The sequence below is a fragment of the Castor canadensis genome, chromosome X (assembly GCF_047511655.1).
Source record: "Castor canadensis chromosome X, mCasCan1.hap1v2, whole genome shotgun sequence".
In the NCBI taxonomy this organism is placed as follows: Eukaryota; Metazoa; Chordata; class Mammalia; order Rodentia; family Castoridae; genus Castor; species Castor canadensis.
Genome location: NC_133405.1, coordinates 92,080,095 through 92,097,979, shown reverse-complemented (window position 1 = coordinate 92,097,979; position 17,885 = coordinate 92,080,095). Strand labels below are relative to the sequence as shown.

The 17,885-nt window shown below is 47.8% G+C and overlaps 1 protein-coding gene and 1 pseudogene across 5 annotated transcripts in view; one reads left to right on the top strand and one right to left on the bottom strand.

Annotated features, from left to right (window-relative positions):
* Nucleotides 1–4,291: 4,291 nt before the first annotated feature.
* On the bottom strand, nucleotides 4,292–5,609 carry LOC109675651 (small ribosomal subunit protein uS2 pseudogene; annotated as a pseudogene).
* A 1,678-nt stretch (nucleotides 5,610–7,287) lies between these two features.
* The window catches only part of Iqsec2 (IQ motif and Sec7 domain ArfGEF 2), an 87,528-nt gene continuing 76,930 nt past the window's right edge, over nucleotides 7,288–17,885 (top strand). For 3 of the 5 annotated variants that reach the window (XR_012444557.1, XR_012444558.1, XM_074063761.1), the window contains exon 1: nucleotides 7,288–8,190. Coding sequence is in view for 3 of the 5 variants with exons in the window: in XM_074063761.1 (XP_073919862.1) it covers nucleotides 7,484–8,190 (707 nt within the window). In the remaining 2 variants the exon portion in view is untranslated. The remainder of the gene's footprint in view (nucleotides 8,191–17,885) is intronic. The other 2 variants (XM_074063763.1, XM_074063764.1) reach the window with 2 other exon arrangements.

The window sequence follows — 17,885 nt, the reverse complement described above, 5'->3', positions numbered from 1 at the left end:
CCAATGACTTTTTTTTTTCAGTGCAAGGGATCAGACCCAGGGTCTCACACATGCTGAGGGATACCCCAGGATTCTGATTTTTTTTAAATCTTGCTTTTCCCATCTCATGCTTGGCAGCTAACAGGTATAGGTGAAAGTACGCTCATAGATAGAGCTGAAAGAATCCAGTAGGCAAACCCAACTTGAACAGATGCCATTGCTGGATCTGAGGAAAATGTTTCATGGTTCTCAGCATCATGACAAGTTCTTCTTGACTGGATACTGGGAGCAATGAGATGGTGTTTGGGGGCAGGGGGCTCTTCCTATTCTAGCTCTACATTCTTTGGCAAAGCTGGTCCCAGGGTAAAGGGAATTGGAGTAATTACACCAGGCACTGAGGCTTCTGGTAAATGACTCTGGGAGGCAGCAAGTGAGAAGGGAAGGTAGTGCCACAGTTTCTGCTAAACAACAACAATGAACCAATATTAAAGGCATCTTGTAGTGTGAAATATTTTTTGCATACAATATTCATGTGGGCACCCTCCCCATCTACCATGTCACTCTCCTGCTTACAAATCTTATGACTTTTCATTGCCCATAAGAGAAGGTCCAGATTCTTTTTTTTTTTTTTTTTTTTTGTGGTACTGGGGTTTGAACTTAGGGCCTACACCTTGAACCACTCCACCAGCCCTTTTCTGTGGAGGGTTTTTTTGAACTAGTTGCTGCTACTGGCTTCAAACCACAATCCTCCTGATCTCTGCCTCCTGAGTAGCTAGAATTACAGGTGTGAGCCACTGGCGCGTGGCTCAGATTCTTTATTATTATTATTATTATTATTATTATTTGTAGTGCTGGGGATCAAACCGAAGACCTTTGGCATGCTAGGCAAGTGCTCTACTGAGCACTATATTCCCAGCCCAAGAAGGTCCAGATTCTTTAGTTAGGCAATGGAATCTTTTCTAAGCTGGATCAAGCAATGTTTTTTCATCTACTGTTCCTTACAACACACACGTGTGCACATGTGTATTTCTTGCGCTCACTTCAATGACACTACTCGTGATTCCATAAACACACAGTTTTCCTGTCTCTGTTTCTTTCCTCTCACAGTACATGAGGTCTTGCTGAGCTCTGGCATATGCACTCACTGGAATCCTAAGCTTAGCTCAAATATCTTCAAGTGAATTCATGAAGACCTCCTCGCACCTTTCTCCTTGTGCCTCAACTCTGTCTTGTTAGTCATTTTTGTCACTTATGATTGTGGCTCTCAGACTAGACTGAGAGCTTCCTGCAGGCACAGGCTGTATCTGATTCACCCAGGGCTCTCCATCATCTTTTGCTGCTCCTCCCTTTTTTTCTCCAGAGTGCCTGTCATCATCTCTATTAGTCTCCTTGGGCTGCCATACCCAAAGTACCAGACTGAGCCAGGTGCTGGTGGCTCATGCCTGTAATCCTAACTATGGAGGCAGAGATCAGGATTGTGGTTCAAAGCCAGCCCGGGCAAATTGTTCCCAAGACCCTATTTCGAAAAAGCCTTCACAAAAAAGGGCTGATGGAGTGGCTCAGGGTGTAGGCCCTGAGTTCAAGCCCCAGTACAGGAAAAAAAAAAAGTACCACAGACTGGGTAGATGACAGCAACAGAAAATGAGTCTGTCACAGTCCTGGGGCTAGGAGTCCAAACTCAAGGTGTGGCCAGGGCCATGTTTTCTCTGAAGACTGTGGAGAAGAACCCTTCTTGACTTCTTCTAGCTTCTGGTGACTGCTGCAATCCTTGGTGTTGCTTGGCTTGTAGATGTACCACTCCACTCTTCGCTTCTGCCTTCACATGGTATTCTCCTCATGTGTATGTGTTTCTGTCTCCATTTTCCCTCTTTTTTAAAATTTATGGTGCTGGAGATAGATCCTAAGGCCTTGTGCATGCTAGGCAAGTGCTCTTCTACTGAGCTACATCCCTAGCCCTATTCCCCCCCTGCCTTTTTTTTTTGTAGTACTGGTGTTTGAATTTAGGGCCTCGTGCTTGATAGCCAGGCACTTAAGCCATGCCTCCAGCCCCTTTTATGCCTCTTGCATAGCTGGGATCGCAGGTGCCGGCCACCATGCCCAGTTTATTGGTTGAGATGGGATCTTGCTAACTTTTTGTCTGGGCTGGCCTTGAACCAATATCCTCCTGGTCTCTGCCTCCATAGTAACTGGGATTATAGATGTGAACCACAATGCCCGGCCTAGCTCTCTTCTTTTTTTTCTTTTTTTAAGCATCTTTTAAAATTGATCTTTTGTTGTTTTTTATTTTTATTTATCATTTTTCATTTGTGTGTGTGTGTGTGTGTGTGTGTGTGTGTGTGTGTGTGTCTTTATAAGAGTATCAGTCATTGAATTGGGACCCACACTAATGCCATATAGCCTCATCTTAACTTGATTACATCTGCCAAAATGCTTATTTCCAAGTAAGGTCATTCACAGTTTCTGGGTGGATGTGGACTTTATTTTTTTCATTTCATTTCATTTCAGTTTTTTGAGACAGTGTCTCACTGTGTAATCCAGGCTGACCTTGATCCTCCTGCCTCTTTTTGTTTATTATCTTTCTCACTCGCTAGAATGTCAGCATCCTAAGGTTAGGACTTTTTGTCTCTTTTGCTATATCTTCATTGTTTAGAACAGTGCTTGACACATAGTGGACACTCACTAAATATTTTGTGAATGAATGAATCTTAGTACTCATCTGCCTCCAACCCCAGAGGGAATCTGAGTAGAAGCAGGGATAAGCATGAGAATGCAGCTGTTGCCTGGAACATGAATAATGCTCTGCAAATGTTTGCTGGATGAATAGAAATACTTGATGGATATATTACTTTGACATTTACAGAGTACCTATTTTGTACAAAGCACTGGAAGAAGATACAAAGAAGTGAGAAGGCAGTATATCCTGACTCTGCCTCTATGTGGCCCTGGGCAAGTCATTCAACCTGTTTCGTTTTCTTCACATGTAAAATGGAAGTAGTAACAGAACCTGTCTTAAAGGATTGTCATGAGGATTAGGTAAGTTCATATATGTAAGGTGTTCAGCACAGTGCCTGGCACATAGTAAGCACATAACAGTGTTAACTATTTTTATTGTAGTTTGTTATTATGTGCTAGCTGTGTGCAAGGTGGTTTTCATTTAAAAAAAACAGCTTTACTGATATATAATTCACATCCCACAAATTCACCTTTTAAAAGGTACTATTAAAAATGGTTTTTGGTATATTAAAACCTGCAACCATCACTACAATTTTAGAACACTTTTATCCCCTTCCAAAAAAAGCCCCATACCCATTAGCAGTCACTCTTCATTCCCTCCCCACACTCCCGGCCCCTAACAACCACTACTCTAATTTCCATTTGTAGAGATTTATCTATTCTGGAATTTCATATAAAAGGAGTATTTGTTATTTTGTGACCTGTTTATTTCACTTAGCAAAATGTCTTCAAGGTTCAACCATGTTTCTGCATGTATAGTACTTAATTCCTTTTTTTTGTGACAAGGTCTCACTGTGTAGCCCCATCTGGCCTGGAACTCTTGATCTTCTTGCCTCAGTCTCCCAAGTGCTGGGAGTACAGGTGTGAACAACCAGGTAGGCACTTTACCACTTGAGCCACTCCACCAGCCCTAGGCGTGAACAACCATAACAGGCTTTTCATTCCTTTTTTTTTTTTTTGGGTGGCACTGGGGTTTGAACTTAGAGCTTCATGCTGCCAGGCAGGCATTGTACCACTTGAGCCACTCCACCAGTCCTTTTTTGTGATGTTTTTTTCCGAGATAGGGTCTTGAGAACTATTTGCCCGGGCTGGTTTTGAACCATAATCCTCCTAATTTCTGCTTCCTAAGTAGTTAGCATTACAGGCGTGCCGGCTTCTTCACCTTTTTAATGGCTAAATAATATTCAGTTATATGGTTATACCATAGTTTGCTTATCCATTCATCAATTGAACATTTGGTTGTTTCCAGTTTTTGGCCATTACAATGCTATCATGAACACTCATGTACGAGTTTTTGTGTACATGTATGTATCCATTTCTTTTGGATAGATACCTAGAAGTGGAATTGCTCTATTTTTAACCTTTTGAGGAACTGTTTTACAAAGAAACTGCACCATTTTACATTCCCACTTGTAATGAATAAGGGTTCCAGTTTCTCTACATGCTTGCTAACACTTCTCATTGTCCTTTTGATTTTAGCTATCATCATGGATATGAAGTGCAATCTCATTCTGTGTGCTTAAGAAACTCACATTTGTTTTCCATTAATTTTATTTCCATTTTCTGTTCAGTGGGCAGCTTAAAACAACTTAGTGGTTGTTCCTATCCAGTCAGTGGCTTGAGCAGTAGGAGCTGCAGCCCAGTTTTCAGTGGTCGGCTGAGTGCACTGAACCATAGTAGAGAACAACTGAACAAGCACAGAGGGTTACATGCACATCTTCAGATCAGTTAACCCCAGGTTGAATAGGAAGCTCAGGAGCTGGAACAGTTTGTTGATCCTGAACTTCCTCCTTGGTTGGTCATAGCCTTTTCAGCTGGAGCCTGCCTTTCCTTTTCAATCTCTTCAGGACCTCTGTAGAAGTAGAGATCAGGCACGACCTGCCATGAATGTTCACGGGAAACAGTCCCTCCCCTTGCACAGAATTTCCCAGGCCAACATCAACCAATCAGACCCACCAAGTGATCTCCCTCATTATTGCACAGGATAGAGATGTCCACGTAGCAAAGAGGAGAATCTGTGTTACACACAGTAATGGTATATAGATAAACATAAGATGCTCTGTAAGGGCCTGGTGGTCAGCTCTGGGATCAGTAATCACCAGCAGACGTGGTTCTTGGAAGGCTGCCGAGATCTGGTTAGTGAAGTTTCCAGAAAAGAAGTGACCAGCAATAGCAGTAGCCCCAGTGGAAGTAGTAAAGTTCGGAGGAGGCCACTGGCCAGTATTCCTGGAGGATAAAACACTGACACCAGCCAAGTTTTCAATGGCACAATGGCAGAAGCTTCTCCAAGGTCTTTTTCAGATTTATGAAATAGATGTCATCGCTTCTCTTCTTTTTTTTTTTTTTTTTTTGCTTTTTTATAGTACTGGGGATTAAACCTAGAGCCTTGCCTATGCTAGGCAAGCACTCTACCACTTGAGCTATACTCCTATCCCCTTTGTTAAATTTTGATTTTTTTTTTTTATTTTTTGGTGGTACTGGGGCTTGAACTCAGAACCTTCACCTTGAGCCACTCCACCAGTCCTATTTTTGTGAAGGATTTTTTGAGATAGGGTCTCGTGAACTTTTTGCCAGGGCTGGCTTCGAACCACGATCCTCCCGATCTCTGCCTCCTGAGTAGCTAGGATTACAGGCACGAGCCACCAGCACCTGGCAAATTTTAATTTTTGAGACAGGTCTCACCACTACCTTTGCCTGGGCTGGCCACAAATTCTTGATCCTCCTTTCTCCATCTCCTGAGTAGCTGGGATGACAGGTGTATACCACCACACCTGGCTTCACTTTTATAGACATATTATTCTATTTTGGAAGTCAAGATTGATGCTTCCTAAGTGAGTTCCTGCTGCAAGGAATTTTAGGACGTCCTCCTTTGTCTGCAAGACAATGGTTTTGGACATTGTGAAAGTTTCCCTTTAAGTTAGAACAAGAACCTGGGACAATGCCTCATGGTTAGCACAGGAAGCTCATGGTATTTTTGATTTGCACTTTCTCTCATGGCTAAGGATGCTGAGCATCTTTTCATGTGCTTATTGACCCTTCACATATCTTCCTTAGGGGACTGTTTCTTCAGCTCCTTTTGCTGTTTAAAAGAATGGGTTGTGTTTTTGTTGTTGAACTCTAAGAGTTCCTGGGTTTTTTGTTTTGTTTTGGTGGTACTGGCATTTTGAACTCTGAAGAGCTGTAAGAGTTCTTTACATAGTCTAGATACAAATCCCTTAACAATGACTCTCAACTATTTTCTATGCAAATTGTTTTTGCATGTTTTTTCCCAGACCACCTCTGTCAGCTAAGTGTTAATGATATAGAAGTGGAGTTTCAGAGAAGAGAAAATGGAATTTAAATTCAGTTTTGTCTGACTGTAAAACTCATGCTTTCCCCTCTATCCTAACCTACCTGTTCACAAAGATAAGTTGAAACATGTTTCTGGCTTTAAGGTGCTCAGTCTGGAAGAAGATGTAAAACAAGAACATAAACGAATGTGCCATAAAGCCAAGTTCTACTTGTCCTACAAGTGTCACAAGAGAGGGGAGAGAAAGTTCTGCGGGAGGTCAAGGGGAAAAGGAGAGAGAAATTGAATTTCTCAGTGTGGAAATCAGGGTTGGCTTCAGTAAGGTGGCATTTACGTCTTGAAGGATGGGTACAATTTCATTGGATGACAATGATGGAATGAATGGGAAGCGCATTGCCATAGGAGAGGAAGAAATCAGGACTGAATGAACTGTTTTGATCCCAAGTTGGGCTGTGATAGGGAGTCCTAGGACTTGTTGGGATGGGAGATCCTGGATCTACCTGCCTTGGTGGGAGGATCCAGGGACTGGCTAAGATAGGGGATCTCAGGTTGTTTGGGATAGGGGATCTGGGTACTACTGACTTGGATGCAGAGTTAGGGGATACCTGTGATGTGTGTGTGCGTTGTGGGGAACAGGGGCTCCAGGGAATGCCTGGGTTGGGGGGAGCTTCAGATTGGCTAGGATGGGGGGGACACAGGCCTGGCAAGTGTGGAGGGACAGCCCAGAGACTGGCTAAGATGAGAGACCCAGAGACCGCCCATGAGAGAGGCTGAAGAGAGGTTGCCTGAGATAGGAGGTCCGGGGGTTGGCTGGGATGGGGAATGGCATGCTGGTTGGGGTAGGCAGACCTGGGGGGCGGGTGAGGAGTCCGTGGGTTGCCTGGACCTAGGGATTGCTTAGGATGGGTGTTTCCCAAATGAGATGAGGATCCTGGGCCTAATGGACCGGACCAAGGGATGTTGGAACAGGGTAGGTGGAAGGCTTCGTTAGGTGAAGACCCTGGGACTGTTGGAAAGGAGAGATCTCCTGCAGGCTGAGATGGGTCTGGCTCCGGCTAGCCTAGCACCAGTGCCTTGGGGCTTGTCCAGCTGCCGATGCGGGTGGCGGCCGCAGGTGGGGCGCGCGGGGGCGGACCGGGCGAGCGGGGTGGGGGTGGGGGCAGGGGCGGGGGGCGGGCCGGCGGCCGGGGCGGTCCCGCGCGGCCGCGCTGCGCAGTGACTCCGCATCGGGCGGAGCGCCGTGGGCCGCGTCCTCCCGAGCCGTGGCGGTGGCGGCGGCGGCTGCAGCCTCAGCTCCTGCTCCCAGTGCCGCCGGCCCCAGCGCTGTCTCCCGGGCCCCCCCGGGCCCCCGGGCCCTCGAGCCCGGTGCGCGCCCTCGCGTCCCGCCGGCCCCCTCCCCCGGCTGGGCCCGGGGGAGGGTGGCGCCGTGAGCGAGCGGGAACTGGGCTCTCCTGCCCCTTCCCCTGCCCCTGGGCCGCCAGGATGGAGGCGGGGTCGGGGCCCCCAGGCGGCCCGGGATCCGAGAGCCCCAACCGAGCTGTGGAGTACCTGCTGGAGCTGAACAACATCATTGAGAGCCAGCAGCAGCTGCTGGAGACTCAGCGGCGGCGCATCGAAGAGCTGGAGGGCCAGCTGGACCAGCTCACCCAGGAGAACCGCGACCTGAGAGAGGAGAGCCAGCTGCACCGTGGGGAGCTGCACCGGGACCCCCACGGTGCGCGGGATAGCCCTGGCCGCGAGAGCCAGTACCAGAATCTGCGCGAGACTCAGTTTCACCACCGTGAGCTGCGGGAGAGCCAGTTCCACCAGGCGACCCGGGACGTGGGCTACCCCAGCCGGGACGGCGCCTACCAGAACCGGGAGGCTGTGTATCGGGACAAGGAACGGGACGCCTCCTATCCGCTCCAGGATACTACCGGTTACACCGCCCGAGAGCGCGAGGTGGCTCAGTGCCACCTGCACCACGAGAACCCAGCCCTGGGTCGCGAACGTGGCGGGCGGGAGGCTGGGCCAGCGCACCCCGGCCGTGAGAAGGAAGCTGGCTATTCGGCGGCGGTGGGCGTGGGGCCGCGGCCACCGCGGGAGCGCGGCCAGTTGAGCCGTGGCGCATCCAGGAGCTCCAGCCCAGGCGCCGGTGGAGGCCACAGCACCAGTACCAGCACCAGCCCGGCTACAACCCTCCAGAGAAAGTAAGGAATGTGTTTGTTATTCCCCCTCCCCCCCCATCTCTCTGCAACTTGTCCAGATAAAGTAAGAAGCCTGTGCCTGATTCCATGTCCTGTTCTCCTGCCCTAACCTGGAAAAGCCAGGTTCTCCTCATCCAGCTGACACCCCTGCCTTAGCCACCACACACTGAGTTGGCCAGATGAGTGCAAGCGTCTCCTTCCCCCCCATCACTCCCCAGGTACTGAGGCCAGGGAGGGACTAGAGCAATCATCACTGCTCCCCTCCACTTCTTCAACCCCTAGCTGTATCCTTGCCAGAGGATGCATTTTCATTTATTTATTTATTTTGGCTGTGCTGCTTGGGATTTTTATCATCAGGGATGGTGTCAACTCAGAGCCCCAAGGGAGAGAACCTCCCCCCCCACACACACTTCCTTTTATGTTTGTTTTCTTTTTGCCTGATCTTGTCTCCTCTGCCCGCCTCTGCTCCATCCTTTGCAAGAGAGGCAGGTGGGGACCAGAATGGCTGCTGGAGGCTGAGACATCCCTCTGAGGGGAACTGCAGTACATCCTGGCCAGAGGGGGAGCAAAAATGGGGGAGCAAAGATGGAGGCCAGGCCCTTGGCTAGTTCCTCAAAGTCCACCCCCTCTCCACCCTTCAAGAAAACCAACACCCATTTAAAGAGCCCTACCAGGAAGGGAAGTCTATAAATCTCCCCTCTGTTGGATTGGCTTCAGTTCCTGTGTGTCTGTGTGTCTGTTTGGGACACCCTGGCAATATTTCCTGGGTTGGTGAGACATGGGCAGGGTTCACTTTTTCCATGTAGATCCCATAGTGTGCTGTTTGGGATAAATGTATCAGGCTGAGAATCAAGGGTGTGCAGGCTTACAGGGATGCCCTAAAGGCTCCCTTATTGCTTTTCTGCCTTATCAGAAAGAACATTGAACTGGGAATTAGGAGAATTGGTATCCCCTTTGGGGTCCATTGCAGATTGGATTTGTGACCTTGACTGAGTCCCTTCCTCTCTCAGTCATCAATTCCCCTGGATCATTTTGAATGGCAAGGCCTGTCTTGGATGCTCTTTAAGGACCCCTCCCGCTTCAACTTGATGGTTCTGTGACTAATCCAGCCACACTACAGAGCAAGTTTGAAGTCCTTTAGCAAATGGACAGGGTTCCCCCTCCTCTCACTGCTCAGCTGGTCCTACCATGTGCCACAACCAGTGGAGTGTCTCTTGGAAGCTCTGCTGGGGGTGGGGAAGCCTTCTGCCTCAGGAAATCTGCTGGGAGACAGCTCTTTGCAACTCCCCCATGGTGAGGCAGCAGGCTGGGGTGCTGGGTTGAGATGGCTGAGCCCCAGGAGCAGCAGCTGCAGCTTGAGGGCTCATCTAGGCTCCACTGCGGCATACTCTCAGCTAAGTCTTGGGGTGGACTGCCCCAGAGGGGACTGGGGGCCATAGAAAGGGCGCCCATGCCCAGACAGGGCTTCAGGGAGCCCATTTCCAGAGGACTGACTGCGCACCTTGAGGCACCACACTGGAAAAGGGATGCAGGGAGATGAAGGATCAATTAGGAGAGGGCCAGTGTCGGGTGGATGTAGAGGAAGACTGCATGGGACATTGTGGTCCTCAAACCTGACCACAGAAGATTTTTCTAGAAGGGTCAGGCCTGTGACAGAGGGAGCAGCCTTATTATGTATGGCTCCAGGGAGCAGAATCAGGAACAGTGGGAACATAAAATCAGGAAGAACTTTCCAACCTGGCTGGTGGTGATGCAGTAGATTGCCTCAGTGGATGGGGGTAGTGACTGGCTGGACATGCCCACCAGAGGCCAAGAGGGAGTCTGAGAGAGCTGGAGAAAGCATAACTCCTGAATTGGGTATAAGGCTCAGTGAGATGATTGTCACTGCCCTTCCATCCTCCATCCTGCAGACACAGGTCTGAATCTCTCAGCTGGCTGGAAGCCCATTTGCTCTTCTGCCATCCTTGCAGGCCTGCCTCTCTATCCTTCCTTCTTTTTGTGTACCTTCCAGGTTGCTTGTTGGATTTCCTTGTTTCACGTTTCCTATTGGATTAATAAAGGGGTTTAGGTAGTACTTTGAATTTCTCTCCTAACCACATATTAACTATTTGTACATACCTGATTGTCTGTTTCGGTCCTCATGACAAGCCTTATACAGTGAGCAGTGAGTATTAGCAACTCCATTTTAGTGATGGAGAAACTGAGGCTCTAAGATGATGGGACCTTGTTCAAGGTTATTGCTAATGTAGCTGAGACTAGAACCCAAGTCTGCCTGTCTCCAAGGCATGTTATGTGTTCACTCAAGCTCTCCAATCCCCGGGAGTCTATTAGCCTCAGGACTCCGACAGGTACTGAACTGGGAGCGGCCAAGAGAGCCTTAGATATCTAGAGGGTTTGAACAGGACGAGATCAGTCTGGGATAAGTAGGGATGTGAACAGGGAGGGAAGAAGGTTTTTTCCTTTTTTCCACTCTTCACCAGGCCAGATGTCAGGAGGACCTAGCAGTGCTGCTTGTGCTCTGCTGCAAGTGACTCCCCCTGCTAGGCCTGTTCTGGGTTTATAAGGAGTGGGTGAGAAGGCTGCACTGGAAGCGCAGGCAGGCAGGGTGGGAGTTCAGCAGCAGAGGCTGCAGCATTGGGGGAGGACAGGCAAAGCTGGTACAGGCTGGGCGCTCCTGGTCCCCAGGCTCCCTCTGGTGGACAAAGAGGGGAGAGTAGGGCCTGGACTGACCTGCAGCTTGTTGGGGGGCCATTCTGCCTAGGGACTTTATCCCTCCCAACCACCCTGTGCATTTGTCACCACCACTCAGATGTTACAACAGAAGAAACTGAGGGCTCCAAAAAGCGAAGCCCACCGGAGGTCATGCTACTAATACAACAGACTCCCATCCTGTGAACTTCCCTTCCCCTGCATTGGACATCAGCTGTCATGGCCATCCACATCCACATCAGCCACCCAGAGCTCCCACATCCTCCCACACTGTCTCTTCTGGACAGGTTCCAGGGTGCCAGGATCTCTTCTGCTGTGCTCTGGGTGTGGCTTCCCTAGTGCTGCATAGAGCAGCATGAGTCCTTATGTCCTTCTGGTCCTCTATACGTGAGGGTTTTGTTTGTGTGTTTGTTTAGTAGTTGTTGATCTGGACTAATGCTCAGATTCTTGGAATTCTTACCTGGAATTGTTGCCCCTTCCCATGATTAGAGAAGAGCTGCACTTTCGTCATTGATCTTGGGCTGGCTCCCCTGTAGTTCTGGCACCTGGAATGATTTATGGGAGTGCTAGGTGCCACTGCTGAGTGCCCCATGCTGAATGCACTGCTGTTGCGTTCCCTTGCATTTTTTTGCATGAGCTCAGCTCCGGCTCTGCTGTAGATGGCGGTAGGCTGTAACTGGTATGGTGGTATCTCTCCATATCCTCTGCTCCCACCCACCTTGCAAGCTGGCTCACATTTGGGGACAGCAACTGAAGGGGCCATCCTGGTGTTCTTGACAGCCTGGGCAGTGTGTGGTCTCCACATGGCTGTTGCAAGCAGTGGGGTGTCAGCATGTTCCATACAAGGGCTGAGGTTACCAAAGGGATCAAATAAGCCCAGGGACAGGCTCTAGGAAGTCTGTTTTCTTTGGGGTCTGGAGTCCATTTCCTTGGGTGGTGGTCTTTTCTTCCTCCTAGGAAGAAAAAACATCCCCCCCAACCGTGTTGTGAGCATTATGCTGGTTAGGGAGGAAACGATAATGTTGGATTTAATGAGAATTAGAGGAGTCTTCTGTCTAGATCTGGGGCAAGAACTGGGTTGTTGTCATCCACAAATATTTCTTGGCTATGTGCACAGAGCAGGAGGGGCCACTAGACTGAGCAAACACCAAGCTCTTGGCACTTGTAGAGTCCCCCTCCCACCAGCCAGGGAGACAGGATTGCAGGCTAAGTTAGGCGATGGTGCAGAGGACAAAATGAGTAGCAAGGGAGGAATGGAGTATCTCAGAGGACAGAGGGATCAGGGTAGGCCAAGCTACTGGTTGGGGACCTGAGCAGTGGGGAGAAAGATTTTGAAGGAGGGTGGGTGGTCTCCAGTGTCCAGTGGAGGGGGGCAGTGGGAGGAAGACACTAGACCCAGGCTTGCCACCTCCTACCTTTTCTTTTTCTGTCCTACACCTGCCTACTGTGGCCTCTGAATTTTCTGGGAGCAGAGTAAAGGCCTGGAGCATGGTGAAGAGGCCACACGTGTACTGAGTAAGTCTCAGCCTTCTGTGTGCAAGGCACCACACTATGTGGCTTTATGTAATAATAGCTAACGTTTTTCTACTGCACTTACTGTGTACCAGGTACTGTTTGTTCTAAGCGCTTTCTGTGTAGTAATTCATTCTGTCTTCACATGAATCCTTTCATGTAGGGATTGTACATTTTACAGATGAGAAAACTGAGGCTTAGAAAGGTTGGGTCATATACCCAAGGTCACCTAATGAATAAGTGGTAGAACTGCGAAGGAGCTAGATGGAACCCAGGTAGTTGGACTCCAGGGTCTGCAATGTTCTTATCCACTATGCAGTAGTGCTTCTTATCTCATTTGCACAGAATTTCTGCCAGGTGGGTGTTATTGTTATCCTCATTTTTCAAATGAGGAGACCAGGATCAGGGAGGGGCTGTGACCTGCCTGAGGCTACACAGCTACATGGGACATAGAACTATGTGGCTCCCAAGCCTATGATACATCTTTCCTTCCCACAGGTGGGGTTTAAAAACCTGGAGGCCACTGGGGACCTGGGTTTGGCTTTCTCCCCTACAGAACTCTCAGGACCAACATTTGAGGCAAGACAGGTTCCCTCTCATGATCACTTGAAGTTTTGCCATGGTTTCCTGATAGATCACCCTTCCTGTTCTTGCTCTGTAAAGCCTCTAATAAGGTGAAGCCAGGCCATGTTCTGCAGTCTAGCTCTTGTATTTTCACTCTCTTTGACCTGCTATACATTGTCCTCTTAAGATCTGCTCCCAACTTCCCTTTTTCCGCTCATCTTTTTGTAGTCTCTTTCCCACAGACCATGCTCCAGCCACCTTGACCTGTTTGCCTCCACCATTCACCCACCGAGGCTTTCCAGTAGTTACTGTGACTTGGTTCATGCTATTCTTTTCTCCTAGATGCTCCATCCTGTTCCCAGGCTGAACCTGTTCCCAGGTGACAGGCTGATCCTGTCACCTCTCCCATGTTTGTTCGCTGGCCCCTTTTGGTGCTCATTTTATCCCTGACCTTTGCAATGAGGAGTCTAGCCTTTATACCTTTATAGTCCACATCTTGTGTCTCCTCTACTAGATGGAGAGCCCCTGAAGGGATTCAGATTTAACTGATACATATTGAATGTATGTCATGGGTCAGGCCCTGTGCTAGGTGCAGGGAGCATGATGAAGGGGTGAGGAACTTGTAAACACAGCCCAGCACATAGTAGCTGCTCAATCAATATTGAGTAGACAAATAAATGTCCGATTAAGTCCCAGTGAACTAGTGGCTGGGGTACCTCATTTTTTTCTTTATTGTGGGACCTCTGTTGAGAGAAATGGCAATTTCAGAATTCTCCTATCTTTTCTGTGACCTTTTCCTCATGCTCCCTGGAGCCATTTGGCTTTTGTTCTCTCTGCTTCTCACACCCACCAGTCTCTCAATTCATGAAGTGACAGAGAAGCAGACTTTGATGAGATAGAAACAGATAGGTCAGTCTGCGCATTGTTATCTCTCCTACTATTCCACGGCCATGTCATGACATTGTCTTAACCCCGTGATGCAAAATCTTCCGTTCTGAATGAAGCAAAACCCCTGCTTAGGACCCGTGTGTAGTCCTTCCAGCCCAATGTGAATCTGCCTAGTTACCCATCATGTTTTTCCCCTTTTTTCTTTTTCTTTGTTTTTTGTATCTATCAAATCTTTATTGAGCTTAGACCCTGGGCTTGGGCACAGTGTCTTGGGGTGGGAAAAGACTTAGCCTCTTTGGCTCATTCCCTGCTGTATGCCCTGGCAGCATAATAAACATTGGTCTTGGGGGAAGAATGATGAATAGTGATGGATTTCCTCTTTTGAGGGAGGAGTTGTTTAGGGCAGGATGATTTGCTAGTTACTCAAACTTCCTCATGGTGTTTGGCCTCTCTCCAAGCATCCATGTTGGGAGTGTGTACGGGGGGGAAGTCTCTTCCCAAGTGCTTAATAGCTGAAGCTCCCTGGGACCTGGGAGCGTTCAGAAAGTGTGGTGCTCTAGAAGGAGTTTGTGTGACTCTGGGCACTATTTCACTTTCAGAGCCTCATTTTTTTCCAGTAGTACATGGGGATAAAATTGTATTTTTTGAAATGTAACATTCATGACTCTCCCCCAGCCCCATAAAAATGTATGAGGAGCTTTCCTGGATGCTCCTCATCAGAATAGAAAGCGGAGGGCTGAGGAAGGAAAATAATAGATGAGACTGCCCTGCCCCCTAGAGGCAGACCACAGCAAACAAAACAACAACTCAAGACAGCCGCAGCACGTCCTATTCAAAACAAAGATGACAAGCCAAAGCTACACGACATATCAGGATTGGTCCTCTAACATTTAAGATGTAACTTTATCACTACGACTACCTGAAATGTGCCATTTCATGAATATCAGGCGCATTTCTCTGGAGCTATATGATTTTTAAAAAAAACCTACACTATTTATTTTTAATTGACACATAGTAATTGTTCTGGAGCTATGTGATTTTTATACCTTCTTAAAGGGGTAATGTGACTGCATACTCTTGGGTCTTGTGGTTTCCTACTGGATCCCAGGATACAGTATACTGCACTCATCTGAATCAAACCAATGTTTTCCTCTATATAACCACTTTAGAATTATTGTCATTAGAGGCTGAGGTGTAGCTAGTGGAGGAGCGCTTGCCTAGCACGTGTGAGGCCCTGGGTTCAATCCCCAGCACTGCAAAAAAAAATTACTGACTTTTTTATCTGTGATGAAAAGTACGTAACTTAGCCCTTCCCCAAAATATCCTTTTAAAACAACCACATGTCTACTATGCTAGCTACTTCATGAACAATCCATCTCATTGTGGTTGTTGTAGAAATTCAGTAAGATGCCATAGCTGAGGTGCTCAGCATGCAGTATACATTTACTCAGCAACAGGCATTATTAATGATAACTTTGTAAAACTGTGCTGTGGGAGGGCAGGAGGGAGAGACCATGTGGGAGCTACCCGCATTTCTGCATGAGCAGTAAGTGCAAGGAATATTTATGTGCCTAGTGTGCGCCATGCCTTGTACCCTCACAGACAGAGTTGGGTGGTTTGTATTATCCAGTTCCTGACTTCAGGATGCTCACAGTTGGGTGGAGAAGGTGCTCATGGAAACAGATGATTACAATGCAGTGTGCAGTATGCTATACCAGAGGGGACATGGGGCCATGGGTGCTCAAAGGTGGGACATCTACCCAGACATATAGGGAAGACTTCCTGGAGGAGCTGATTCCTGAGCTGAAGCTCAGAAGATGAGTAGGATGCCTCCTTAGCTAAGCAAAGGAGGATGGTGTGTGGGTTGCTGGGAATTGGGGGCAATGGGGAGGTTAAGGCAGATGGAACAGCACAGAGTATGTATGGGGAGAAGGGACATTTTTTTTTGTACTGGGGTTTGAACTCAGGGCCTCACACTTGCTAGGCAAGTGCTCTACCACTTGAGCCACAGCCTTAGCCCAAGAAGGGGCACTTTTATCAGTTTAAAACAAACTACAGCAGCATCTGGAGGCAAGGAGTTTTCAGAGAGAAGAAGCCTGAAGAGTTGCCCAGCCTGGACCATGAGGACACGTGACTAGTAGCATCAGAAACTTCATGCTGTTGGGAACTGGGAGACAACATAGGATTTTAAACTGGGGTGGGGGAGAGAGGCACCCATTGCACAGTATGTCAGAGCCAGGTTTGGAAGAGATCCTCCTAGAGGATAGGTAGATTGTCAGATAGATTGGAGACCATCCAGTGAGGAGGCTGGTACAGCAGCTTTGATGAGAGACAGTAAGATCATCAGTGGCAGTAGCGGGGAGAATGATGATGACAACACCCTGATAAGTACCATGATAGAGGTGAGTACAGCCCACTGCAGGAGCTCAGAGGAGCAGCACCAGCCAGTGACCAACAAGGTTATGATATCAGCACAAAATTCAAGAAACTTTGAGCTGGAAGGGGTCTGAAAAATCATCCAGCTCAAGGTGTTCATTTCACAGATAAGAAGACTGAGACCCAAAGAGAGAAAGGACTTACGTAAGGCCATTCAAGGTTGAGTAGACGAGAGCACTTGGATTGGAAGTCACTCTAGTATTGGTGCCAGTGTTCAAAGCATCTTTCCTTAAATGTGCTATTTCCTGCCCTAAAATCTTAGGAAGGCAGTGAGGATCATTATCTTTGTGTTTCTACACATGAGGAAAATTAGGGTTTAAGGAGATTGGGTGGCTTGTGGGGACGAGGCAATGAAGGGGAGGCATCACCTAAAGGGACTCTCAGTTGGATGGCAGACAGGACTTCTGCTTTGTTCCAGCCCCTCAGGAATCAAAGCTGCTAGATTCATAGCTGGAGAGCGAACTCACACTTCTTTTTATCCACTCAGCTGAGGTTCAACCTTCTTTCTATTGGATTCTGCCTTAGGTGTCTAATGTAACTGAGGTATCCCAGAGGCATTTTCTGGCTTAAAATCCAAGCCGGTCACCCCCCGTTCTCTGTTTTCATAAAGAGAAGGAGAGTTGCATCTGTCATAAATGTGTCCCCATTTTCTTGGGCAGGGAATCTTTGGTCCAGGTGTCATTGTTTTGGGGCTTTATGGTATGTTGTACAAATGATGAGCTTTTGAGACTGACAGACTTGAATTTGAATCTAGACTCTGCCCCAAACTACTGGATGAACTTAGTGAAGCCATGTTATGTTTTCCTAACTTTCATTTCCTCATCTGTAAAATAAGATACCAAATGCCTGTTTTTCAGAATTACCCAAGATAATTTGAGTGGCATTTCCTGATACTTGTATGTGCTCCATAAATATGCTTTCCTTCTCTTTCATGAAATCACCCATGGACAACAACTTGAAGAGTCCAGTACTAGGCAAAGCTTGGCCTCCCCCAGAAGCTGGTTTATTTCCTCCTTGCTAATAGGGGACTGTCACAGCTCATTATATTTTCCTTTTTGCCTCAGTCACTAGTTAATCTGAAGTATATAGCTCTAGCATCTTCATTGATTTCTCTTTCTGAGTTCATATTTTCTAGTTCCATTTTTATTCTGTCCTTATCTGTGTTCTTGGAGTAAGCAACCTCAAATCCTTTGTGACTCAGGCAGGTATAAATAACTAATGGGTGTAAATAGCTGAATGAGTGGAAGGCTGGAGGGGCTGGACTGGTGATGGTGAAATTTGAAGAGGACACAAGGTGGTGCAGGCTGGAGCAGCTAAGAAGGTGGTTGTGTAGATGGTTGTAGGGAGTCAAGGGGTTGGTTAGAAGGGGCCAGCTCATTACCCACCTCTTTTGCTCCTGCTCTAAACAGAAGCAAAGAATGGAGAACAGGACCTCACATTACCCATAATCATCACTCTCTCCATTTTGCATGTGCTGTATAGGAGACAGGTCCAAAGAAAGAGAAGGGACTTGTTTTTAGAAATTAAATCAGAGCAGTCAGGTTTGGTGGCATCCACCTGTAGTCTTAGCTACTTGGGAGACTGAGACA